Below are 27550 nucleotides of genomic sequence, written 5' to 3'. Positions count from 1 at the left end.
TTTCCTGGATATCTTCTTTTTGTGCATACAACACACTGAGTGCCATGACAGGATTAATAATTAATTATACAGTAAATTTACTCCGTTGCAAATGTGGTATTGCTACAAAGCAAATGCACAAAACATCGATTTAGTGGTAAGAATTTTATCTTTTTGTGTGATATGTATTAGATTTATTGGTGATGCATATTGCATTATCAATAATTATTTCAGTAATTATATTCGAAAATAAAGTATAAAATAAGTTTTACCTATTGCTCTAATCTTGCTTTATTAGTTTTGCAAGCGAAGGAATAACATTTTTATTTACTGGTAGGTTAATACCTACTAATATTATGGTTTGAGCATATTATTTAGGGGATTTTAATTTTTTTTATTATTTCACCGTCATTATTATTACTTTAATATTGTTAAGCTTTCATTTGTATTAGGCTGTTTTAATTTTATTCTTAAATATATTATATTGCGCTCATTATATTTTTATAACCTATCAAATAGAAAATAAATACACTTAAAAACTATAATATATTATATTTTAATTAATGTTGCTATGCGATCAATGTTCAAAATGTTTTTTTAGACTTAATTAACTGGCAATTCCTGACGAAAATTCCCAAAAAAAAGTAAACCGTTGAATCATATAAACTTGACAATTTTATGTATCAATAAAAACTTTTTATTGTACTCGATAGAAATACTGAATAAATATATAATACTGAAATGCCATTTTGACATTTCATATTGATTTCCATAGTAATGAACGTATATATTAATAATTTAGTTGCTAGGACCCTCTTAGCAACCAACAATAATAACTTTCCATACAAAACAGAATTAACCGAAAATGAATTCATTTCTGCTTGAAAATGGCATTTAATGGCTAATTATGGCTATTAAAAGAATGCATTGTCGTCGTATTCTGATATATTCTAAAAGTTTAAAATGTCTAGCTAGTCGGGAAGTTAGTTAAAAATCTTCATTCGTCCAATACAAATCTTGGACAAACAAGATGAAATTTATACTGAACACACAAGAAAAAATCTTTACCGGACAAACAAGAATACGAGCTAATAAAAACGTGGTAAAATACACTGTCACGGTATATTATTACTTATTCGTCTCATTAATGCAGTGCTGGAAATTGAACATTTTACGAACCGGAGCGTTTGATAATTTTCCGAAAATATTAACATATTTATCAAAATTAATGTATATTTTATTAAAAAAAAATGTGCTTTATTTTGTGTTATATGGGCTAGCTAACTCAGACGGTCATATTATTTTTCCACGAGATGAAGCGATAGTCTCGGGGATTTAACGAACAGTAGCGCGCTCAGGTCCATTTCGAGGTTAAAAAAAATAAAACTCTACACTTTATAATTATATGTGGTTAAAACTGGTCCATATAGTTTTATTTGTAATTATGCGTAGGTATATACATATTAAGTAAATTTATTATTTATATATGATTAATGCCAATAGTGCTCAAGTAATTTCATTGTAAACTAGTACCTAGTAATTAATTATTTGGAAATAACAAGAAACTAGCGACGATTGCCTTGGTTGTAATTCACGGAAAATTTACCACTGAGGACAATTGAGTCTAGACAAAAAACCTACTATTATTTTAATTCCATTTTTCTACAATTTGTTTTATCACAGACATATTTCTTTCTTATGTTCGCTCTTAGGTGTAGCATATGAGCCTTCACAGAGTAAAGGTTATAATGTTAACTGACTTTTTTTTACTTAACTTCTTATTGCACTGGTTCAAATACACATGTAAAAACAGCGTACATTTATTTTGTTTGTCCAGCCACGAGGTCGAACTCCCGACCCGTGACTTCAACACGGGCTAGTTAGTAGCACTGTAGAACATAATAAGTGACTGTAAACCTAAATTATTTCAAATTTCTCAATGAGACACACCAATCAGTATTACTAATAGTTATTAGTGTAAAACCAGCGCTCGAAATGGAAAAATTTACGAACCGGAGCGCTCGACAGTTTTCTGAAGATTTTTACATAGTAAAGTTATCAAAGTTTATGTGTTTTTTTTTCCATAAAAATAAGTGTGTTAGATTTTCTATTATATGTTTTATCCAGATCAGATGGTCAAATTATTTATTCCACGAGACGGAGCGATAATTTTACCGATTCCACGAACAGGAACGGCGCTCCGGTGCGTTCCGGTCCATTTCGAGCCCTGTAGTAAAACTAAGTAATTAACACACACTTAGTAATACTTAGAAATGTAAAATGTCCGGGTAATAGTTGGTATATAACATAATGATCTTTATAGCTATCTGTGCGCGTTCAATTTTCTGCGGAGTCAAAGCGCCGGATACGATCGTTGTGAATAAAGGTAGTGATATTTTTTCTTTATCTAAAATTGCGCTCAACTAATTGTATTTTCCTCATTTCCCATTTATTTCAGTAGACAGTTACCAGTACCAACTTCAATCGATGTGGCAGAAATGTTGGAACACCAACCAGTCCCTGGTGCACAACTTGCGCTTCCGTGAGAGGGGTCCGCTCAAATCTTGGAGGCCGGAGACCATGGCCGAGGCCATCTTCTCCGTTCTCAAGGAGGGCTTGTCCCTCTCCCAGGCAGCCCGCAAGTACGACATTCCATACCCGACCTTTGTGCTGTACGCCAATCGAGTCCACAACATGCTGGGCCCGAGCGCCGATGGGGGTGCAGGTATGTCTATTACAACAACCCTTTAATTTCAACATCGCTTCATCTCAAATGCGAATTTATATCATTTCAACAAACTGGGGTGTTTATCTTATCTTGTTTTAATATTTCACTTCGCAATGACTATCGCAACTACTATTTTTTTTTAAATATCGGATTATAAAAAAATCATATTGAAAATATATCATAATTATATGCAATAATTATGCGCGTTTTTGTAGCACAGAATTGTGTTTTATTTGTCTTATAATATTTCGCTAAAAATACTGTCCAATGTATTATTATACTTTTGGTAATTCTTAGAAATTTTATAGTGATATACCTACCTATGTGCGCGTGCGAATATTATATGTTTTCAGTTAGCATATTCTGCAATTTCAAGTATTGTGTAAAGATACTTTTTAAGATTTTCTTTTATGTGTCAATTACAGATCGTAATGTAGTAAATAAATGGCAATGTTTTCGGCGTATTTTCATTTACCTATATTATCTCATTTCGCTTATACTATGCTACACCAATACATATTTTTAATTTATATTATTATTAGATTTATCATAAAAATATTTGATAATGACTATTCAAATTGAGCCATTACCTAAATACTATAAATAATTGGATCAAAGATTTCTCTATCATAGTCAAGAATTGTAATGTTAATTAATATCTAAGTTGAAAGAAAAATATCAGAAATCATGAAACCATGATAGTGAGTCTCTGACATGTTTTTAAAATGTAAAGTTACAACACAATATAATAATCCACTTCTTTGATAATTTTATATTTATATTGAGATGAACTGCTAGCAAAAAATGCGTTTAATTGCACTCCATTTACAATTTATTACATTCTTAATACACATACTATAAACAAACAAATTTTGGGGATACATAATAAGACAATTATTATTAAACAACACACTACAAATAAATTGAAAAATATCAAAACTAAATAACACCTTCAAATTTGCGCAATATATTATATGTACCTGTAGAATTTTTTATCTGGCCACTGATTTGACACTCTTCTTGCACGTAAAAATTGTAAGTTGGAGATTTTTTTCCAGAATTACGACCCAAGGGAAGAGGACGACCGCAGCGTATTTTGCTAGGTGTTTGGCCTGACGAGCACATCAGGGGTGTCATTCGAGCAGTTGTATTCAGAGATTCGCACAGCGCCCATCACATAAAAGAGGAACCTTTGCCATCTTATCCAGCTATTACAGTAACTATTCACCCAATACCTATATATATATAATTATATTGTAGTAACTATTTAGAATTCAATGGAGACGATTGCGTTATATACATGTTTTATTAACCCATGCCTTTTCTGAGGCTAAAGTCAAAGTGTACAATAATTTGGTACTTAAGGGCGTTGCTTATACCAGCAGAGGCACTTAGCGGAAAAATACGATGCTTGCAATTTGAGACGTTTTTTTGATAATTTATAAAATCAACTGTATTAATTAATAAATATGTATCTGAAAACATTAAAAAAAAATTTTAAAGTCAAAGATAAACTTACAATTGTAAAAAAATATGAATTTGTTACATATTTATGTCAACTACGTTACTGTTAAATCATATTTATTATTAAAATTTAGTTTATTAAGTTTTCAATTTTTTGCCGTGTAGATTTTTGACTAATCCATCGTTTCAATATTGTTTATATTTATTTTAAAAAACATCGATTTTTATAAAAATTTAAATGTGTATAACTTAATAAAAAATCCTTTTTATTTATATCAAATCAAGCTTCAATATTAGGACCATACCTAAAATAAAATTTAGGATTTCAAGTTATACACTATACACAAAAACCAATGTTTTTAAAAATAAACAAAAAAATATTAAAACGATGAATTAGTCAAAAATCTACACGGTAAAAAATTGAAAACTTAATAAACTAAATTTTAATAATAAATATGACCATAAAATAAAATGTAATAATAAGATGTGACCCTGCAACGAATTCACTTCATCACATTATATAAATAAAAAGGATTTCAAGTTATATACATTTATATTTTTATAAAAATCAATGTTTTTTAAAATAAATATAAAAAATATTAAAACGATGAATTAGTCAAAAATCTAAACGACAGAAAATTGAAAACTTAATAAACTAAATTATAATAATAAATATGACCATAAAATAAAATGTAGTAATAAGATTTGACCCTGCAACGAATTCACATTTTATTACATTTTTTTACAATTGTAAGTTTATCTTCAAATTAAAAAAAAAAAAAAATCTATTTATTGTTTTCAGATACATATTTATTAATTAATACAGTTGAAATTGTAAATTATCAAAAAAAAAATCTCAAATTGCAAGCTTCGTATTTTTCCCATAGGTTCTCTGCTGGCATGCCTCTCCCCCTTAACAAATGTGTTATGTATTTTTTTTCACTACTAATTCTTATTATACAAATTCTAGATAAGCAACAAGATATTCTTCTTGCCCCATTTTATTATGGTAGTACCTACTACCGTTATATTAAGTGCGTTTTTTATTGTGCACCTTTGTTGCATTTTTTCTATTTTTAATAAAATATAATTGCACAACTGCAATAATTTAGTTGTATTATAAACATTTTTTAAATTAATATCTTGTTAAATAAACGTAAAGTAGCATTTTTGTTTGACAATTTATTTTCTATCAGTTTAAAATGTCTGTCTAAACTCTAAGCCAGGGATTCCCAACACTGTGCCCGCAGGCGCCATGGCGCCCGCCACTATTCGACTGCGACAGATTTTTTTAAATTTAAATTTTATTTTGACGAACTTCATAAATACTTATGTAATAAATATATAGCTAATTGACTCTTTCTGACATAATGCAAAAATTTAATTCCTTAAACTTGTAGTTGTAGGGAAAAGACAAATTTGTACTTAGCTTAAATTGATAAGCTCTGTAAATTTAAAACAAAAGTGGTTTTGTGGATATCACATCTGCAGATAAAGTCTCTCGTGCATTTCCCAAATATGAAGAAAATTGCAGGTAACAGTGAATTAAACCTGTCATAAGCACCTTCAAGTGCTCCTAGAACAGTTTGAAAAGAGATTTTAGCAGTTTGTAATTATCAAGCCAATGGTCTCTTTTTTTCTTTAAAGCTAGAAATTTTGTACCTTCAGAATGATATGATAAAATCCTTAATATCAGATGACGACTTCTGAAATAGTGGACAGAAAAAAAATTTCCATTCTTAAGAAAAGCGGTATATAAGATAAAATCATTTTTCGGTTCTACATACCTTCAGTGCCATATATCGTTTTCAAACTTGAAGTTAATAAAATCAAAATACAGATCTCGACTCACCGATGAGCATCTTTATGATTGTTTACTAATAGGAATATTATCATACTCCCCTAATTATGAGGCACAGGTCAATGAAATGCATTGCCAAAGATCACACTGACTTTGAGATTGATATTATATTTTTTATTAACGTTTACTTTGTACGTATAGGGTATAAGGCAAACATGGTGTGTACCTATTCATTTTACAGAATATAAACTATATTTTTTTATATTGTAAGATTATTTTTTGGTGTATTATTTATTACATAATAATATGTCCAATTATAAATTTGCTTTGAAAAAATAGGTGGTGTCCAATATTTTAAAATGTGCTCACATGTGGTCACACGTTCGATTGGTTCGCTGTTAATGACAAAATTTGTGTTGGTGTCTGGTGTCGCTATTTTTGATACTAGTAAAGGTTTTGTTTTCTTGAGGTTCATTTTTAAACTATAAGAATTACTGACCTCATTAACCCTTTCTACCAATTGATGTGAACTCTTTAAGCTATCTGCAATCAGCACAGTATCATCGGCATATCGTATATTGTTTATATGTTTCCCAGTAACCAAAATACCCACCGATTCACCTTGTAAGGTTTCCTTGAAAATAGCTTCTGAGTACATGTTAAATAGCAGAGGTGACAATATACACCCCTGTCTTTTACCTCTCCACTGATTTCGTTCTCGATCTTAATATTTGCTGTTTGATTCCAATATAAGTTAGCTATCAGTTGAATGTCTCTTGCATCGATACCTTTCTCCTGTAAGAGTTCGAGAAGTTTAGGATGCCTAACAATATCAGTGAACTTTACAAATTATAAATTTAAGACGTTTACGACATGGAATTTAAAAACAAAAAAAAAATTATGAATCTGGCTGGGAAACACACATTAAGATGCGAGTGAATTATAAAATATAAGTAAAACGCTTTTGCAAACATAAAATGAAAAGCGCGTAGTACGCAGTGACGTTATTACAGACAACATAAGTCCTAAATTTTAATTCCTAACATTCCTTCCTGCTATCAACAAACAATCCCCATTCAAAATAAACCTCTTTTTATTTTAATATCCATTCAATGACTGCGAATGTGTGATCAAGTTAAACTTTTTTTTTTTTTAAATTGCTTCATTGTTTTAAAATCACTTTTAACGTGTTATGACTGAGGAACGATTTGAAGTTTCGTAAGATTCTCCTAATTCTTGTGGAACCCCTGGCATTAGCATGAAATTGGTTGAGATCTAATATTGTAGTAATCTTGAGGTATAATTTAAAATTCGTTTTCTTTTATATAAAAAAATTCCATAAAAAATTACAACTAAAAATATTAATGTAGATAATCGTTGTATATACCTAAATGTCTAATGTTTTGATTAATTATTTCCAGGATTCAATGACCGCGCAAAATTACAGTTCAGTGCCATGTGGTAATGGCTCAGATGGAGCAATGTCACCAGGAGTGGCCGCCGCTGCAGCAGTCGCAGCCGTGGCCCATGGTCTTCGACGTCAGATGTGCAGTATGGTGGCAGCAGCTCACAGGCCTCCCCCTCCCTCACCGCTCTCTCCGGGACTGTCATCCCCACTATGTTCTCCTCCTCCGCCAGGAATGGCTCTGGAGCCACCGATGCATTTATCGTTGTCGGGTAATGGGTCCGATCACTTTCGTCCATTTGCATCACCGCGGCCCGACAGTTATTTCCGTGAAGATTTAGAAGATTTAGTCAAGAGTCCTGATTCGTCCCCTCCTCGGATCACTATAAAAGAAGCGGATGCCATGCCAGTAAAATTGGAACCATATGGAGACCCATCACGAATGTAAACTAACTGAGCATGTTCTAATTAATTACACTGGGAAATCTGCATAGTATAATGATTAAAATATTACTGAAAAATATAAAAACATGATTGAAATATATTTGTATCGCAGAATAAAATCAACCAGACAACTTTTATCTCGTACTTCAGTCAAATGATAACAAACATCTAATATTATCATGCAGTAATTGCTGTTGCTAAAAATGGTATTATTCAGTATTTTCACATAGCTGGTAACGTTTTAATTTCTTCTTTGTTCAAAAATTCGTGATGGATAATTTATGAATTGTGCATAATATAATATGACATTATATAAGTCGAAGGAACTCAGGATACATTAAGAAAAAAAAATTAAATCAATTCATTTGCATTATACATCGATTCTTTGGGTTAGCTATAATCTCAAAGATATCTATCTATATCTATGTTATATTTGCTTACAAAGACTTGAATGTTGCAAACAATAAAATAATCCCCAGGCATAATCGTGCACGAAATTTTGATTTTACAACATTTAGTTAAATCTCACTTTATTCATTTTGATGTTACCATTAATGACAAAAAATTGTATGTAGGAAATAACATAGTTACTTGCTTCTCCTGTATTTTAATTTCATCGGCTAACTTAGAAACTTATTTTTATTTATTCGTATATCCATCGGAGGGGGATTCGTATTATTTAATTGCATTCTTCCACACAAATGCATTGTAAATATATTGGTTTGTCAACATTTCATAGAATTTCCATTTGAATTAATTTATATATGTATTCATTTTCTCAACCACACTGTTGTTTCTTTAGAAATTTTGTGTAATTTTGTTCTAAAATAAACTCTGCTGTCTTTAATTAGGCACTATATTATGTATGGTAATATAATCTTATATTATTTTATGTGTGGACTGAAAAGCTATTATTGTAAACAAAAGGTTTTATAACCCAGTATCATCCCTATGCTGTTATAAAAAAAAAACCTCCGTGTTATGTGAATTAAATGTAAGATTTAAATTACATCATTCTGAGTACACAACTCCATTTAACGTTTTGAATGATTTATCATTCTTATTACATTGTTAATAGTTAAAATAGTCCATTTTACTCTCTAAGATTATATCATATAGAATTTTATCATATTTAGATCAAAATTGTCACTTTCGGCCAGTTTCAAAAAGACTGTTGGGTATACATTAGTTCCAAAACAAAGTAATCTAGTTTTGTGTGATTGAGTATAAGATATTATAAGTAAATGTTTATATTACAATGAATTTATTGTTTTTCGATTGAATTATTTTTTTATTACGAGTTGACAGTGTAGTTTTATGACTCTTTTACCTCATTATTTAGATAACTATTATTTATATAAGATGTCAATTGCCTAAAATTTTCTCAAATACTTATACTTACTTAGCTATGACATAATATTAAAATATGGTATCAAATTTACCACAAGCTTAGCTAAAATTGCAGAATAACTAATTATCTTTGGGTTTACAGCTCAACTCACCCAACTCTCAATGTCCCAAAGTACCTAGCAGATTCCAAGTTCGATGGTCCAATCCTGTACGCCTATTCATAGCATCAGTGCTGACACTATCGCTCCATTAACGCATCAAACATCTAACACCTCTTTGGCTTTTGAGGCTTCGCTAAACATCCACTCGGAGAGCTAACTTTCATCGAATCCGACTGAAGTCGCTGATTCGAGATATAGAGTGCAATGCTTATTCTTCTACAATGTATGCAACTCATAATTGCACCAAAAACATCACTTTCCGTCGACATAAGTACACCCATAGATTTTTGCATGAGTTTTCTCGTGAAAACAGCCAGCACATTCTCACTCGCTTTGGTTACTATCCAGCACAGTTGTCATAATATTCTACATTTGCTTCCAGAATTTTTCCTTTAAGTTCAATACCAACTAGTGTAGGTATAGTTAGTCACCAAACATCATCCAAGGTACACAAATTAATAGACTGTTTCGAAGTCATTCATTTTAGCAATTATCTCTATGTCGTCTCTGGGTTTGTTAAACATGTTTTTGCTTTCAATATCTGAGTCTCATATTACCTTCTCAAGAAATAATCTTGATTAGAAGGCAGACTAGTGCATCTCCTTGCTTGAAACCAATCACAATTCTTCATAGTTCAGACGGACCACCTTGTATTCGAACTCGACACTACTCTTCTGACATAATTAAACAGTGCCAAAAGATGCTGATGAAAACCTTCTTGTATGAAGATGGAGCCTAAACGTATGAAAGTGAAGCAAAAATAACTTCTGTAGGACTTATAATTGTCATGCAAACTTTCAGGATTACGCAGCTTGGTGGTATTTTTTATGTTTTTAAATAGCACTTACATGAAATTTTATTTTCCATCAGCGATTTTCATAGAGAAACCACAAAAGGCTCCGTATGAAAGAAGGTTTGACATCTTTGATAATACAATACCTGACAACGTATTATTAATAGTGATAATTTACATACACAGTGCAGTCTTCTTTCACCTAAGTAAAGTATATTTTATTGTAAGTACAAAAAAAATTATAAACTATCTATCGACTTTGTCTGCATGATATAAACATAAATTTAAAATATAAACCTATTTTGCCCTTATGTATCATGCTAATAGTCAAAATGCTGATCAAAGGGCAATTATTTTTAAATCGCAGATATTCAATTTTATTATCCATCTTTTAATTTCATAAAATGTTTTGATAGTTTTATCAATAAAATCATTTTTCAACTAATTATCAAAATTTTATTTCTCATATTGTATTAATAATACAAACAGAGGATAGTCATCATAATCAAATGAATTTTTTATCAATAAAAATATAAAAACATAAAAATCTTAGGTAGTTGACATTTTTGTAACTATGATTTTTTCGTCCTTGTGAAAATAAAAAAAAATATATGTAAATTTTGTTCAATATTTTGTTTGTATTTGTATAGTTTTCGGTCTTATTTTATTAAAAATATACTTTCAATAGAATACATGTTCATTGTAAGATTATTTATTATGTCTCTAGAATGAAATAATTTAATAAATTATTATTTTAGGTCAACTGTATACTAGAGAATGTTATAGGTATTAGCAATCTCATCAATTGTCACAAACATTTTGGTCATTGTGGTCAAGCTGTTGATGATTGGTGATTATTAAATGTCTATATGACCTAAACATAACTCCATATAGGTATTAATCTTTATGTATTCCATGTTTAACAGGTCGCTATACTTTGTAAAATTGTATGTTATAATATTGTTCAAGTGTGTAATAGTGTCATAATAATGTCACATTCATTATAATATAGTGTTTACTGTCTATTATGATTATTATAATATTATCGTTGGAACATTTACGTGTATATTGTGTAGTTAATCCACAAACATTTTTATTTTTTAATTAAATGTAAATTTTTAATTTAAGGTCTATGTTGTGACTGCACATTTCAGCAACCAGTGAACTGGTTCATGATTATAATAATTAATTAATTATTAATATTTGCGTTAAAGCTTCTCTTCACTTTATAAATATATACAAATGGTAGCTGAGCAGATTTGCATAATTTGTCTTATTTTAGTATAAGGCATGGAAGTTTCAAGGACCATAGGTGACATTAAAAATTCTTGCAAATATAATACCAATCGACCAACCAACAAAACTATACTTTGTTCAATAAAAGGTATTAACATTGTGAAATACAGTGATGGTTTTAGGTTGGTGCAGGCTGAGGCGTTTAAAGGTTTGGTGATCCCTTCGCGAAAATTGTTCCTATCCAATAAACCGTTATTGAAAGTAACAGCAAAGGTTTTCAGGTTATTTATAACATTGATTTTTTTTACATCCTAATTTTTTTTTAAATTTTGGTACTTCCCCGCCAAAGCCCAAAAATCATCCACAATGTAAATGTAGGAATTTAAATTTTATACAAGTACCTATTCAACAAAAAGGTGTTAGTAAAAAGCATTTTTTTTTAATATTGTGGAAAATTTTGGTGGTTTAGGCATTGAAATTGTAATTATTAGAAGTTCAATAAAGTATCAATAAAATTCATAATTATCCATTTTTAATACATCAACTAGCAACTACAACTTCAAAAATTGATTTGTTAAATTCGTACTCGAGACTTACGCTCCAAACAAAAAATTCATACCACAATACGGGTACGGGTATCGTTTTTAATAAATGAGGAGATGAATAGAAAAGTAAAGTTTTGGTATTCCGCTTTGACAGTATTTTTTAGAATTTCTGATTCCTTTTTTATCATGTCGCCAAACATAATTTTGATCTGAAAACGACAGGTAGCCGCTAGTGATAAACATGTTGTTTGTGTCAATTCAATTAAAATGTTTGATTAAGAAATTACTTCAGCATTTACTATTCTACCCAACTCCTCAATTGTTTCTGATATATCTTACATTTTTGGTGAATATGGTCTTGTAATTTTGAATACTTTAATCAGCAATATTTTTATTTCGCCAAGATGAGCCATATTATTATTTGGTTGGTTTAAAAAACATTTTTGCAACCAATGATATACCTATAACCCTGAAAACTTCATACTTTTTCCATAAATCTGCTTCAGTAATCTCATTAAAAATGAATCTCATTTAGAAAATGATATTTTGACTATGCCGTTACCACATTGGTACATTACAAGTAAGTTTAGATCAAATTGTCTAAAACAAAAATAATTACAATATCATATTGTTTAGACTGGCAGTGTGGAATCGTTGGTTTGAAATCCTTATACATATAAAATAAATAATCTTTTGTAACTGGGTGTATTACACCCGGCTAAGCATAGAGCCATTATTTCGTGACTGCTGCTTTAAACAATATCCGAATGGATGCTTTAGCGTAAAAACTAAAGTTCCTTAACAGATCATTACGAAGTATGCAATATTATTTTTAATGAATCAATGAAGGCCTAATTTATTTTCGTTATCATTAAGTTATACGTAACGTTTATTCCAAAATTAATTAAGTTCACTATTTGAAGTATTTATTAAAATAATGTATTGAAAATAAAAAAAAATCAAAATTAAAAGATTTATTTGTAGTGAGATTTAAGAACATAGGAAAGATCAACTTTATTAATTACATTATTTAATTTTTGTTGAAATGTAGTATTTATCGATTTCAATATTATTAGTATTTAGAAATTTGCCAAATGTATTATATGTGTGAAATAAATGATAGTATACTTATTCCTGTTTTTGTAGATACAATAGAATACAATGGCACAATTACTTTGAGAATAGAGTAAGGCTAAGAGTAGAGGGTTGCCTCTTCCATAGGTTTGAAGATTAATAGAAATCATGAATAGCGTAGGCACCGACTGGTAAGTATCCCAGATAAACATCATAAGGTAGCACAAGACTTTCATATGTAGATACCTAGATGACAGTAGTCTATTATTAAACACAACTTTTCAAAAATGAACTTATTTTTGTGATTTGTTTAGAGTAGTAAGGCTATGGAATAATGTACAAAATTAAAATTAAAAACAACTAATTATTATTTTATACTAAATTGCCTTCCTGCCATGAGGGGTATGCCAAATGCCAAATTTATGAATTGGAAACAATGTGTTGACACTTTGAAGTGATATTTTGTTTTTTGGAGAGAAATTTGTTGAATGAAGTGGCCTTGAAATTGCTTTTTGAGTTGTTATTTTTTTTCAATGCTTAATCGAGATGAAGCAAATGACGTGGATTCAATTTGCTCGTTACCTTCCTATTATACATTCAATTATTGAGATGAAAGTTTCATGGGATGAAGGATATTTGAGAACACTTCCAAATTATTATATTTGTTAAATAATTAAAATGAATATTGGCTAATTAACATATTATCTGTGAAATTGGTTAAATTAAAATTTGATTGAATCTAAATTAAAGCGATATTCTATTTTTAAGTCTAGGCTTAATGTGTTCAAAAATAAAACAGTAGCAAGTGCCTTCCATGAATTGACCAGTGTTTATGAATAACATAAAACTAACATCACATAGCCATATCACAGCTTTGGTTAGGGACTGATGAATGCGGATTGTCATGTACTTAAAGAGTATTTGTCATTTGTAAAAATTCTGATTCATTATATGACATGATGCAAACAGGACAATGCCATTAGTTGTCATCTACATTGTCAACAATTTATTTGTAAATTAAATTTAGTCTAAAATAAAATTAAAAACAAATTTATTATATTAATTGTTAAGAAATCTATTTGAAAAAATAATGGTAATACCCTGAAAGGCGAACAAATTTCTTTTGTAAAATTGAATCGACACTAAATCTATTCTTTCCACTTTTGTTACGGCTCGATTTTTGGACATTTCGATAAATAATATTAGTTATCGTTTTTTAGCTTATTTTTGACATTTGACTTAAATATTGCGATAAACATTATATCAAAATATTAATCCATCAAAGGTTTTTGACCCATTAATAGTGATCTTATTTGAAAATCTCTGTTGCAGTTATTACGAAATATATTCTTTCCGCTATCCAATATCAAATGTGAATCTGATGATGTTCCTTAAAAACAACTAAGGCAGTATGAAATACATTCTGATATGGGATAATATAATTATAATTGTCATAAAGATAATGAAAATGTAAGTTTTAAAACTGGTTTCACCAACAGTGAAGTATTGTGCCCTTGTGAAATTATTATATTGATTGTAATAACATTTTCAGTGTCTTTTTTGTATTATATCTGGGCACATTACTGTGTAGATGTCAATATTAAATGTGTAATATCAAATGCTATAAGACATTATAATATAATATATTATATTACATTACTGTACACAGCTTCTTATGCATGTCCTCATTAAAAAAATACCTTTAGATATTGAAAATAATTTTATCATGAAGTAAATTTAATCAAGGAGGAATGTACTCATGAAGCTTTCCTTAACTTGAGTTATTCTGGTCAGTGTATTTATTTGAAATCATTGGTAAATTTAATGTGCTTATGTGATAATATAATAGATGTTGACGTTACTTCATGATTACATCATTTGTCATCAGAAATATGAACGTAATCAAAGCAACATTCGCGCAAAGTGAAAGAAAATTACAAACAATATTTGACTATTTAATTTATTTTTTTTAAATTGTATAATGGTTCTGAACACTATGTCCAATTTTACTGAAATCTATCTTTGGTACAAAAATAGTATGCATTGGAGTTAAATAAAATATCCAATATTGTAAAATTAATATTGTGTAATGCTTCTATGAAACATGATATTGAAAACCAAAAATAAAACTCCAAATCTTGAATATATGTATTCTTTTCTGTGTTCGTTTATACACAAGAAGTATTTTATAAATTTACTTATAATATGAATGGTGAATAAAACTATATAAAAATACATCTTGATTATAAATATGAAACATTTATGTATTTGATATCAAAGTAATTAGAGAATTGCTTGAAAAATGTCTAAAAAGATTACTTTAGTTAAATTAATCAGCATTCTAAAAATTGATTTGGTTTCTTCGTATCAAAAACATGTGTATGAATACAAACATGATTAATGACATTACAACCAAACTAGATTTTATCATTTATTTTAGAACCATGCTAATAATATATTTGTCAAACAGAATATTGAAACGCGAGTGATGGTTAAATGAAATTATAAATCTGTCTTGCTTAATTATATATGTTCGCAAATAATTGTCAGTGTACCGTTGTATTGATTGAATAAATTATGTAAAAGATATTCAAATAGTATTTTTATTGTTCCCTTGTAATGTCATTCCAATATTCTAAAACCCAGATGTTTTAGTACCCACCAATACTATTTAATACTATGTGGACAGCAGTGTCATGCGGTGATTTTTGAAGCAAGGCATGCTGTGAAGAAGGAAACACAAACAACATCAAACGTGTTGCACTGTCCAACCTTTTTGAACAACATAATATCTAGTTTTTGAAATTCAATTTCCACCAAGTTTTTAAACTTATTTTTATACAAATCTTAAAATATACAAAAGTGGATATGTAATTAATTGAAATTATATAAGTACAAAATACTATCCTCTTAAATCATGTGTTAAACGATAAACCGAACTTGGGCGCCTTTAACTATATTCTGTGTGTGAAAAATATATAAAAACATAAAGTAAATATTCCACACTAATTGAATAAAACATTGGATTAGTTTGATGTTATATTATATTGTTATCTTAAGACCCTTATCTGTCAACGTATTAAATATTTTGTCTTATGAACGTGACTTATCGTGAAAGTTTCTGATAGGAGACAAAAAATTCAAAAAGCGTAACAATATACAGAAACAGTTAGATAGAAATGCTTGTCAAAATAAAAGCACAGAAGAAAAAACGCAATTCATTAATAATTACATTAATACTGGACATATATAACTAGCATTTAAAACTTTTATGAAAATCAGGCTTAAATAATGCTTGGATAAAAATAATAAAAATCATTGTCCAAACACTGACATCAGAAAGAAAACATTGAAATTCAAAAGAAAGATCATTATGGCAAACATTTGACAAAGAATATTCATATATATTTTTTCTCGACAAAACTATATTGTCGGTGTTTTGTAAAAAGGGCGAATCAACCATTTTGGCGAAATCGAGATTTTAATGAAAATACAATATGTACCCCACTAGCTTTGTTGTGCGGCGAATTTTTATCTCCACAGGAAAGTACTTAAAAATGATAATCGATTAAAATTAAATTAATTAAAATTACGAAATAAAAAGCAAATGTGACATATTAGGCCTTTTAAAATATTATATAATAATATCTATTATAATGACAGTATTCTTTCTAAGCTTTATTATAAACTTGTTAGATACAGGTAAAAAACAAATAAATGTCAAAAGTTAAAAATCCTCCTCCTATAAAGTAGCATTTTGGTTAATTCGCCCTTTCTACAAAACACCGACGATATATTATATAACTAGAGTGAATTGTATTGTAATTAATATTAAATTGACGTGTAAGATAACTTTTAATTCAAGTTTAGTAAATAATATAACAACGAAGATATAAAGTTTTTTTACTTTATCTCAAAACTGAGTTAATGTGACAATGATTTTTCTTTCCGCTTACCCTTCAATGCATTGAATTCTATTACCATTTCTTCAAGTGAATGTGAACATGAATTTTCGCAAATGAATCTAATTTTTTTTTTATCCGTGTCCAATCCTCATTTGATCATAATAAAATTAACAGATTTTGTTTTATTATTATTACCTATTAGGTCCATACCCTCTGACTTATACACAAATTGAAAAACAATATGTGACATTATTATTACCCCAATAAAAGCTTCGTTGAAGACCAAAACAATTTCGGCACTTTTGGCCAACTCGTCGGACCATCTTTGGCACTTTTCGATCCTTCAAAATACGTTGATCGGTGGTTACTCAGTGGAAGACATTCAAAAGGAATCGAGACAATGTGCCAGACGAAAATTGGACTGAACTTTGGAAATCACCATGGCCCCCACAAAAGGGGGGGCTGACAGGGCTCTAGCCTTGGGAATCGACCACATAACTGAGATAAGCGCACATCACAAATTTGCTCTAATCCTAAAAAAATCACCTGCGGTGCTAATTTCCTTCAGGCGTATTAACATTTTAAAATACGTGGTTGTGTAATTGTATTTTTTAGTTAATGTTCGTTGATACACTGAATACCCTTAATCTTACCTCGAGCACCATTTGAAAAACGCTACTATAGAGCGTCACACTGCCTTTAACCTTAGTGATAGGTTGGGGGCTCACCAAAAATCCTGGACTGGGGGCCCGCTTCAGGATGGGGGGGCCATGGAAATCACTATACTTTTATTCAAATTTCATTATGATGATTTCAATAGTGATAATAATTATAGTTGCTAATAATTGATATGACTTCTTTTACACGTAAAGTGAGCATGTAGTAGTTGTAAAGTGAAAGTAAAGTCGGACAACTACAATTCTACCAAAAGTATATAATTTAGAAAGAGTGTAATGATGCATAAATAAACTGTGGATAGTATTTATAATACTCACTGAATTCCAAGTACCTACCTAGTAATAAAAACATAGAAGTTCAGTAGAAAACAAACAATTTTTACTTCAAATAGCTCTCCTGTAAAATTGTGTAGGTGGTCACATCATTTTTCGATTTCTCTCCGATTTCCACAAATTCTAAATTTGAAAATGTACTGACAAGCCAAATAAAGTAATTGTTTATAATCGGGTAAAGAAAGAAAACAAATGACAATAATTAGTTTCCTATCAGCTTGACAGATATCATGAGTAACAGTGTTGTCTTTTCAGATTATATTTTCTTAGTAAAGTGAGGAAATATGCATTTATTTCTTGTTAAAACTTACATGTACCTACATCAATGTGCTGATTTCAGATTTAAATAGTTTTAAGAATAATAATTGTGATTTGTGATATATCGATTATATAGAAAGTATTAAACGACATTATAATTAATATGTGGTAAAATGACGGAAAGACATGAAAAAGTATGGTGACAGATAGAAAACACGTTTTTAAAAGTGGTATATCTGTTATTATGTCAAGTTTTATAAGATTGTGCTGGATTCAAATTTAAGTATGTTCGGGACTCTAAAAATCGAAGTGAAATCATTTAAAAATCAGCAAAACGGCCTTAAAACAGCATTTAAATATGAAATTGATGTTTTCCAAAATATTTTAGGATAATTATATAATATGTAGATAGATTATAGATTACCTACCACTGATGAATAGGTACACACTAATATCAATGTAGCATAATGTCATTATTCTTAAGAAAATAGATGGTACCGCCAGCTTTTTATATTCAATTTAATCTTAAACCATTTATTTTTAAAATATCTAAAATTGAATATGATTTAATAGGGTTGAAAAAACTTTTTTGGTATGATGTAATTTTGATTATTTGCTTGATGGTTAATAATAAAAAACCTTCAACTTTATAGGCCATCCATAGACTGAAACCGTCTGCGGTTTCGAACCGTGTGCCATACTATGCTTATCTTTTCTATTCATGGAAATATATTTTCACAAAGTATATTATAAGCATCTGATCGTATCCGTTTATACCATACACTTACACTTACAAATTTAGTGAAAATATATTTTCATGAACAAAAATCATAAGTTTAGTATGGCACACGGATCTAAACCGCATACGGTTTCAGTCCATGGATGGCCCCTTAGTGTGATTTACCGATCTGTTACGATAATTTGCCAGTAGATGTCACAATATTCTATGCAAAATCATGTGACATTTGAGTGATGGTAATTACATGACGCAGCGCATCTGTAGGTAATTGTTACAACTATTGCATTATATTACGTATTGATACCTTTTTACTGATATAATACTAAATTTATTTTATTAACACTTTAGCGGGCAATCACTCTTCTATCTTCATAATTATTTAAAATAACTTAACTAAGATCGTTGAGATTAAAATACAAGCCAGCCTCAGTTTGTCGATAACGAATAAAAATATTATTATTTTGATAAGCCACAATCAGCTGGTAGGAATGTGTTTACAAATATATCTTCATAAGCGTACCAAGAGTTTAAAGAAATAAAATTAAGTCAAGAAATATGTAAGTATTCCAGCTGTTATCCATATAGTTATAATTTACCAATATTTTTTCCAAATGATTCTTTTGTAAAAAATATTAATGGTTTTTATTTATTTATTTCCAAGATGTTATGGATACTGAAATTATTTACATGTGCAGGTTTTTTTTTCAACCATGTCCAACCATTTTTTAAACATTGAAAAACAATATGTATCCAGGATTCGAACCTCGAACCCATGACATTATAAGCCGATGCGTTAGCCACTCGGCCATCGTACTATTACCAACCAGTTTCATGATCTTCCTGCACTTCGTAGTCTTTTCCACTACACATGTAATGCTTTGATGGTAGGTATTTTAGCATCCATACATGTCATTTGGCCGACCCATTGCAGATTCGGTTTTGATAAATATAATGTCTGGCTCATAATTATTGTAATGATTCTTTTATAATAGTCCTATATATTATTATTATCGTAAGATATTTTTACAATCACATTCAATTTGATTAATATACTCCCTAGAGATTTTCTGTTTGAAGTAAGCATATTATTGAATACACACTCTTTCAGAGATTATGTCATTAAAAAAATCGGTGTGTGTACTTATGTACGCGCATTAGAAGTTATACTTCTTCGGCGTTACAAAACAAAAATAACAAAACAAATTATTGGAGTGCCGCTGGTTTATTTTTACACTGTAACACACTTTAACTTATATCACTAAATAAATTATATAAAAGGTAACAACTATCTCTGTGAATAGTGATAGTTACGAAATGCTTTATCATAAATATAACCTCAAGCTGACAGTATATATAATTTTACGAAAACGTTAATTCTTCGCCTAAAATAATATCTATTGATGCTTATGATATTGATTGAAAATACAGTAAGTTTAACGATATTTAACTCATTTAAATATTTTTCGAATGTTTGTTTGACAATCAAATCTGAGTGACATGGATTGTCATTAATTTTTTTTTGTATTTGTAACAAAGTATTAACAAAAAAAATTTCTTAATCCTAAAAATATTATAATGTTCATAGGCAACCCAATATGTCGAGAAAATGACAGATAGGTACAGAATATAATAAAAACCTACGCCAAAAGAAGTTCAATTCAATTTTTATTCAATTACTGCGATGTAGTGAAATTAAATTTATTGTGTAACCACTTCAGTTGGCCACCGTTCGCATGTAATATTTATATCATAAAATTATCAATATCCATTATCCAATATCAGAGCCATAGCATGAAGACAGCGCGTTCGGCTGCCAAGCTAAAGGTCGGCGGTTCGAATCCACTCGTGGCCGTGTTTTTTTCATGTGAAAATAAATGATTATTGGCGGGGCGGGCGCAGTATATTATATACGTCATATATCTATGAGCGCAGGTGGCCGCCATGACAGGACAGAATATTAATTCGCAAATGCACATTGGTATACCTTGATGTCATTTCCACTTCCATAACAGTTTCTCAATTTCCAAATATAAAAATTAAAAAAAATTAAAATTTCAAGTATAACTTCAAAAATTATTTTTCTACACAACTCTATACTATTCACAAAATTACCATCAATCTGTCAAAAAATGGTTTCTTACTTACATCATAATAAGCTTCACACGATTCTGAATTTTGATTTCATCATTTTAATACTACTGACATTTATGTGTGTATTTTCTAATAATAAATAATAAAAGATCATGTGAGATGAAATCGTATTGATGTCATTTTGAACTGTCCGTGTTTATTATATCTACATCATGGGTGGCCAAACCGCGGCCCGCGGGCTGCATGCGGCCCACTGGGTGTCCACTTGTGGCCCGTGGAGCAATGAAAAAATAAAAATAATATCAAATGCTGCCGCTAGATGTGCTAATTTCGCAAATTGAGATTCGATATTAGCTCAAGATTTTAAAAAGCACCGTGTGCTTTTTGCTGCATTTGCAACGCCAATCTCCGTAGACGTGAATTTATTACCGGGAAATTTACAAATGGAACATTGTGAAATATGCTGCGATGAACAGTTAAAGGAGAAATTCCATCAGGTTGGTTTGGAAGAGTTTTACAAAACATATTTGGATAAGGAGAAATTTCCTGCATTTTACAAACATGTTCTAATGATGACTTCGCTATTTGGAAACACTTACACGTGTGAACAGCTTTTTAGTCGGATGAAGCATATCAAATCCCGAGTGAGAACACGAATCACTGATGTGCATTTGGAAAACTGTTTGCGTGCAGAAACAACCTCACTCGATATCGATATTGGTGCACTTAGTTCTGCCACTCAAAATCAAACTTCTCACTAAAATTTACTATTTTTATATTATTTAAAAAAAGTCTAATCTAATAAATATGTTTGATTCTTATTTTTGTTGTAAGGATTTTATTAATATATATTATTTCTTTTTTGTTATGTATAATAAAAAAATTGGTTTTGCGGCCCGGTAGGAAATCTCATTTTTAGAATTTGGCCCGGCTGCTGAAAAAGTTGGCCACCCATGATCTACATTATGTACACATAGGTAACTACATTTTTGATCAGAATTAATTTAATATCTTCTTTTTAGTGAATTGGACAATGTTGTTTGAATACTATTATTAAATTATAGATATAAACAGTGATATAATATGTAAGCATAAAAGATTTTGATCCATTCTTTCGTGAACATTATAACTCTGTAACCTGTGAGTATATGACTAGCAGAATAGACTGCGGACACAGGTATTTCTGCTAGTATAATAATTTATGAAATCGACTATTTCAGTAATGCTTAAATTGTATTTAAACTAAATTTGGTTGAGATTTTTGACATACAGTAGAACCTCAATTATCCAGACCAATCTGGGGATGAAAATAATAGCATTTTATGAAAAAAAACTCCTTGCAGGCTTAAATTTAAAATGTTTAATTTCTCAAAAAGTTCATTAAGGAAATATGTTACTTCCAGCCACTAATTATTGTACTCGTGAAGAAAATCATAACCCATATTCTCACCATCGAAGAAAGAAATTATTTCTGCTCGCCTCTTTGCAATAGTACTTTAATCGGGATAGTACTTTTCCTTTCGAGAGCCAACGTACTTCAGTATGAAGCAGCAAACACTTAAAATCAGAATTCATATTTTCACACAGTGAAAGTGAAATGACAAATATTTATTTGAATACATTTATGTAGATGTTGAATTTATTTAAAATTGAAGAAAATTTAAATGTATAGGCATTATATTTAGTTTGGAGGCTTCTTCTTTCGCGGCACACCTGAGATTTTATGCGGCACACTAGACAGACTAGCAAACACTGATTTAGACCCTTGTTTTATTAGAATGATAACTATATATTACAATTTTAATGGAAATAAGTGTGACTGAAAGAAATGGAAGAAAACTTTTTTTTGTTACGGAGACTAATTATATGATAATCAAGTTGTAAAAAGATTATACAACATGTATTAAAAATTAGTTGCCAAGGCTACACTGAGCCAATTCCTTTAGTGTTAGGTACAATTTTTTTTACACATTGAAAAATTATCATTAAGAATGTTTAGATGTAAAATCATAAAAAACGCAAATGAACACTAAAAACTTTTACAAATCATAATCCGTCTTGTGATACAAAAAGTTCATGATTCAAAATCTTAGTATAAAGCCATGTTACAATAATTAATGGCATTTCTAATGTTAGGTACTTACACTTTCTTTAAAATCAAAATTTTATTTGCTACACCACTGATATTCAATACTTTTTTAAAAGATATAACTGCTTTTGATCATAGAGTTAGATGTGAATAAAGTATTACATAATATAATTAATCATTTGATTATAAGATTGATTACCAAAGTTATTTTTGTTGTTGTGAATTGATAGATAAAAAATAGAATATTATTTAATCAAATTAGAAGAGGTGTTAAAATGATAAGATAGCAAGTAGATATAAATAAATAATATGTAAAAATATCAATGTCAATAGTACAAGCCGATATACTGGACACAAGTCATCGATTTCTGATAATAACTATTATTCTAACAAATTGACAAAATGTTAAATTCAGTGCAATCACATTCACTAGAAAAATACTCTAGAGAACGTGACAATATACTCAAAAAAGAATCGCTTTCTATCATTGGCGGAAATGTGTTACTCTCCCCTACTGAAATGGATGCAAATAAAATTCTCATGGCTGCAAAATATAGTGAAATCGCAGACGGATTTTCCAAGCCTAGTGATTTCAGTCCAGCAAATCACTTTTTCCTAAGCAAATCTAAAATTGATGATTCTCCTGTTTTCAAAATTATTAAAAACATGCCTAAAGGTGCAGCTCTCCATGTGCATGATACAGCTCTGATCGGGGGTGATTATCTCGTGAAGAACATTACTTATAGAGAAAATCTGTACATCTATAAAAAATCTGACATCAACGTTCAATTCAAATTCAGTTCCACACAACCGTCTCCAGACTGGCAACTGATGAGTGATCTTAGAAAAGGTCACCAAAATGTTGAAAAGTTTGATGCAGATCTGGCAAAACTCTTCACATTAGAAGTAGATGATCCGAAAACTGAATATTCCGATATCAATGATGTGTGGGCGAAGTTTGGTCTAATTTTTGAACGAGTCTTTTCATTGTTGACGTATAAACCAGTGTGGGAAGATTATTTTTATGAAGCACTCCGACAATATCGAAATGATAATATCTTATATATGGAAGTTCGCACGACTCTACCAGAATTATATGATTTACAAGGAAAGGTTTACTCTTCGGTGGAGTGCGCTCAAATATACAAGACTGTCAATGATCGCTTCAGGGCAGATTATCCTGACTGTTTTGGAGCCAGAATAATATACGCTCCATTACGATTAGTATCACCTGAGAATATCCGTGAATATATTGTTACATTGAGAATAATCAGAAACATATTGGGTAATTTTGTGGCAGGATTCGATCTTGTTGGCCAAGAAGATCTCGGAAGACCTTTAAAAGACTTCATTCCTGAATTATTGGAGATTCCTAGTAACATAAATGTGTTTTATCATGCTGCTGAAACCAATTGGTATGGTACAGATACCGATTTTAACCTCGTCGATGCCGTACTTTTGAATGCAAAAAGATTAGGTCACGCTTATGGATTGTTGAAGCACCCTGTTGTTGCTGGTATTGTGAAAGAAAAGCAGATTGCGATCGAGATAAACCCGCTGTCTAACCAAATTCTAATGCTGGTGGAAGATATGCGAAATCACCCTGCATCCATCATGCTCGCTGATAATTTCCCAGTGGTGATATCCAGTGATGATCCCGGACTATGGGGAGCCCTGCCATTATCTCATGATATGTATGAAGCTTTTGTCGGTTTGGCTAGCCGAGATGCTGACATCGGTCTTTTGAAACAGCTCGCCATCAACTCAATAAAATTCAGCTGTATGGATGATTCTGAGAAGTTATTAGCAATGAAAATGTTCAAACTACAATGGAAATTGTTTATTGATAATATAATAATGCAATGATAATAATATGTACCTATGCATGTACACATTTATATAATATTTATATTTTCTTCCTCAATATTTGCATGGTTAATTTAATTTAACTCATTTGAAGCCTAAACAAAATCTTTTGTCATTTTTGTTGTTTCTTTTTTATTACTGCCCATACACGGCAAGTCTGAACTGCAGGTTGAGCCTAAAGGTCAACACGTAATGATTTGCAAGTTTGCATACCTATGTTTCCTGTAGATAAATCTGCTGGGCCCATAGACGAGCAGTATTGGCCTACAGTTCGACCGCCAGGCTAATACTGGCGGCGACCCCCCACTCCTGTGTTTTTGTTGAACTGTTGTTAAAGTGTGCACAATATAACATCTATGTTGTATATTATAAAGTAAACCGAAAACAGCAATATAATAATTGTATTATACAAATTCATTTATTATTATGGTCAAAGTTATAATTATTTGTGTAAATATATTATATAATACATGTTATGTTCAAAATTTTTGAATAAAACGAGAACACTGAAACTATTAAGTTTTTAAAATATATTGGTGTCAGAATCCTTCCCATATTGTTATGGTCAATTTTTATGAAATGATTTATTCTAGTTACAAATTTAATTTTACAGAGCATATTCAAATAGTAGTTACCTAGGTAATGAAAAATTAAATGCAACTCACAGACCTACAAACTCATCTGTAGAATGGCCAAAAATGGAACTACGAACTACCATAGGACGCCTAAGACCCCTAGACCTAACATTTTTAGTACTTTGCTATAATAGATATTATCCAATGTATATGTAAAAATATGATTAGAAGGTCCTAACATATTCGTAGATAATCCGAAGGATTCAAAGAACTCCGCCATAAATTAAATATAGATACAGCTTTAAATAATAAATATACTAAATATTTATTTGAAATCAATAGACAGTAATGAAAAAAATTATGCCTTCAGTTGTATTCAACTTTCTTTCTCTAATCCTATAATATTGTCAACCATCAACCATTTGTATCCTCAAGAATAGAAACTGTAATTGATTCAAATTATCAGAATAATAATCCCAGAGCATATACACTGATGTAGCTTAATTATTATCACCAAAGAATCTAAACAACAAAAATATACATAATTATATCATTATTACATTATTCCATTTTTTTTTGACAAATTCTACATAATGACCAGATAAAGTTTTTTGATCATTAACATGCACAATTAACAATTCTTTTGATTGGTCAGCCTCCAAAACAGTTCCAAGACGTCATATTATATTATGTATTTTTCAAGAGATAGATGAGTACCTACATGAGTATCAAAGTGGGACATAAGCCATTTACAAACATTTACAGTTGATTTTTCATTTCATTTACAATGAAATGCAATATACACATTAAAATTGGAACCTATGTTTATGTAGATAATAATTTGACTCCTGTAGTTTTATGCTGTCATCATCTAAGGCAGCGGTTCTCAAACTTTTGAAAATTTCCTGCGTGGCGGTCCCTTTAAAAATTGTTCGAAAAAGAAAATCATCACGTATAATCTATTTTGAGATTTTGTCTCGATAGTAAGTAGTGTAGAAAAAGCTGTCTCACACTCATAGGTAATTGCGAACAGAATCAGCACTCTTAGAGCCATCTTTGCAACATCAGTGGGTCTATTCTATACTTATAGACCGCCTAAGTAATAAAGTGATAAATATTATCAAACTTAGGGTAGGTTTGTATCAAAATATTAGCACTTATTGTAACAATTACACGAAGTTGGTTTTTATTATACACCTATCTTGCTGCTGTTAAAATATCGCACTTATTGCAACAATAAAAACCAACTTCGTGTAATTGTTACAATAAGTGCTAATATTTTGATACAAACCTACCCTAAGTTTGATAGTATTTATCACTTTAGTGTTCGATAAGTATAGAATAAACCCACAGGATAGGACTGTGCCATTTTAATCCGAAAATTATTAAAAACTATGATGAAATTAACATTTTAAAAATAAAAAAATTATTTTGACAGCCCTGTTTTCTGATCGGCGGACAACGAGCAGGTGTTTATAAAATAATAATGTACAGCGGCCGACAATATCAATAATAATAATGTTTCTTGAAATAAAATCTCCGATGATTAGTGATTTTTGCAAAAAGATCGATTTAAATTGACATGCTTACGACGCCGAGGTCCTTTTTATACTAAATTATAATTGAATATCAAGCTCTTCAGCCCCCCCTTAAGTCCGAAGTGTTTTGAAAGTAGAGCATTTACATCAGTTATTTTGTTTTCATTAAGTTTTATCCATATTGGGATAGGGCTTGGATTTAATTACACATAAATTTTATTCTTTTTCAGAATTTGTTGTTCTCTCGTGATGTCACAGTTATAAGGTATTTCACCTTTTACCGTAATATTATTATGGTAAAAGACCATGACGACAGCCAGATTTTCGAAAGGAAGGCATGCTTTTTGCAGAATATCTCAAAAAAATAATATATTAAATTTTAGTACTTTATCTTTTTCCAACAAAGTAATCATGATTTTAAGTATCATTTTTCTAGAACCACCCTTACGGCCTCCATAGTATTGATATGGAGGCAATTGCTTATGTTTAAAATGTATAA

General features: G+C 30.1%; 2 protein-coding genes across 3 annotated transcripts in view; both read left to right on the top strand.

Moving 5' to 3' along the window:
- LOC147079724 (protein bric-a-brac 1-like) overlaps nucleotides 1-10350 on the top strand; it is a 489046-nt gene extending 478696 nt beyond the window's left edge. The window contains exons 3-5 of one of the 2 annotated variants that reach the window (XM_085943612.1): nucleotides 2441-2704; nucleotides 3766-3923; nucleotides 7394-10350. In XM_085943612.1, coding sequence (XP_085799738.1) covers nucleotides 2441-2704; nucleotides 3766-3923; nucleotides 7394-7825 — 854 coding nt within the window. In that variant the 3' untranslated portion in view covers nucleotides 7826-10350. Of the gene's footprint in view, nucleotides 1-2437; nucleotides 2705-3765; nucleotides 3924-7393 lie in introns of both variants that reach the window. The other variant, XM_085943602.1, reaches the window with a different exon arrangement.
- A 13124-nt stretch (nucleotides 10351-23474) lies between these two features.
- LOC147079723 (adenosine deaminase-like) lies at nucleotides 23475-24938 on the top strand. The gene has a single exon (XM_085945531.1). It carries the CDS (start codon nucleotides 23475-23477, stop codon nucleotides 24936-24938), a length of 1464 nt encoding a protein of 487 aa, XP_085801657.1.
- Nucleotides 24939-27550: the final 2612 nt, after the last annotated feature.

Source organism: Rhyacophila brunnea, unplaced genomic scaffold, assembly GCF_057557595.1.
Source record: "Rhyacophila brunnea isolate RB1 unplaced genomic scaffold, BYU_Rbru_1.0 scaffold_1, whole genome shotgun sequence".
Classification (NCBI taxonomy): domain Eukaryota; kingdom Metazoa; phylum Arthropoda; class Insecta; order Trichoptera; family Rhyacophilidae; genus Rhyacophila; species Rhyacophila brunnea.
This window is presented reverse-complemented; position numbering and strand designations above follow the sequence as displayed.

Excerpts from the sequence above, each read along its gene's own strand:
- LOC147079723 (XM_085945531.1), top strand. The coding sequence starts at position 23,475 with ATGTTAAATTCAGTGCAATCACATTCACTAGAAAAATACTCTAGAGAA.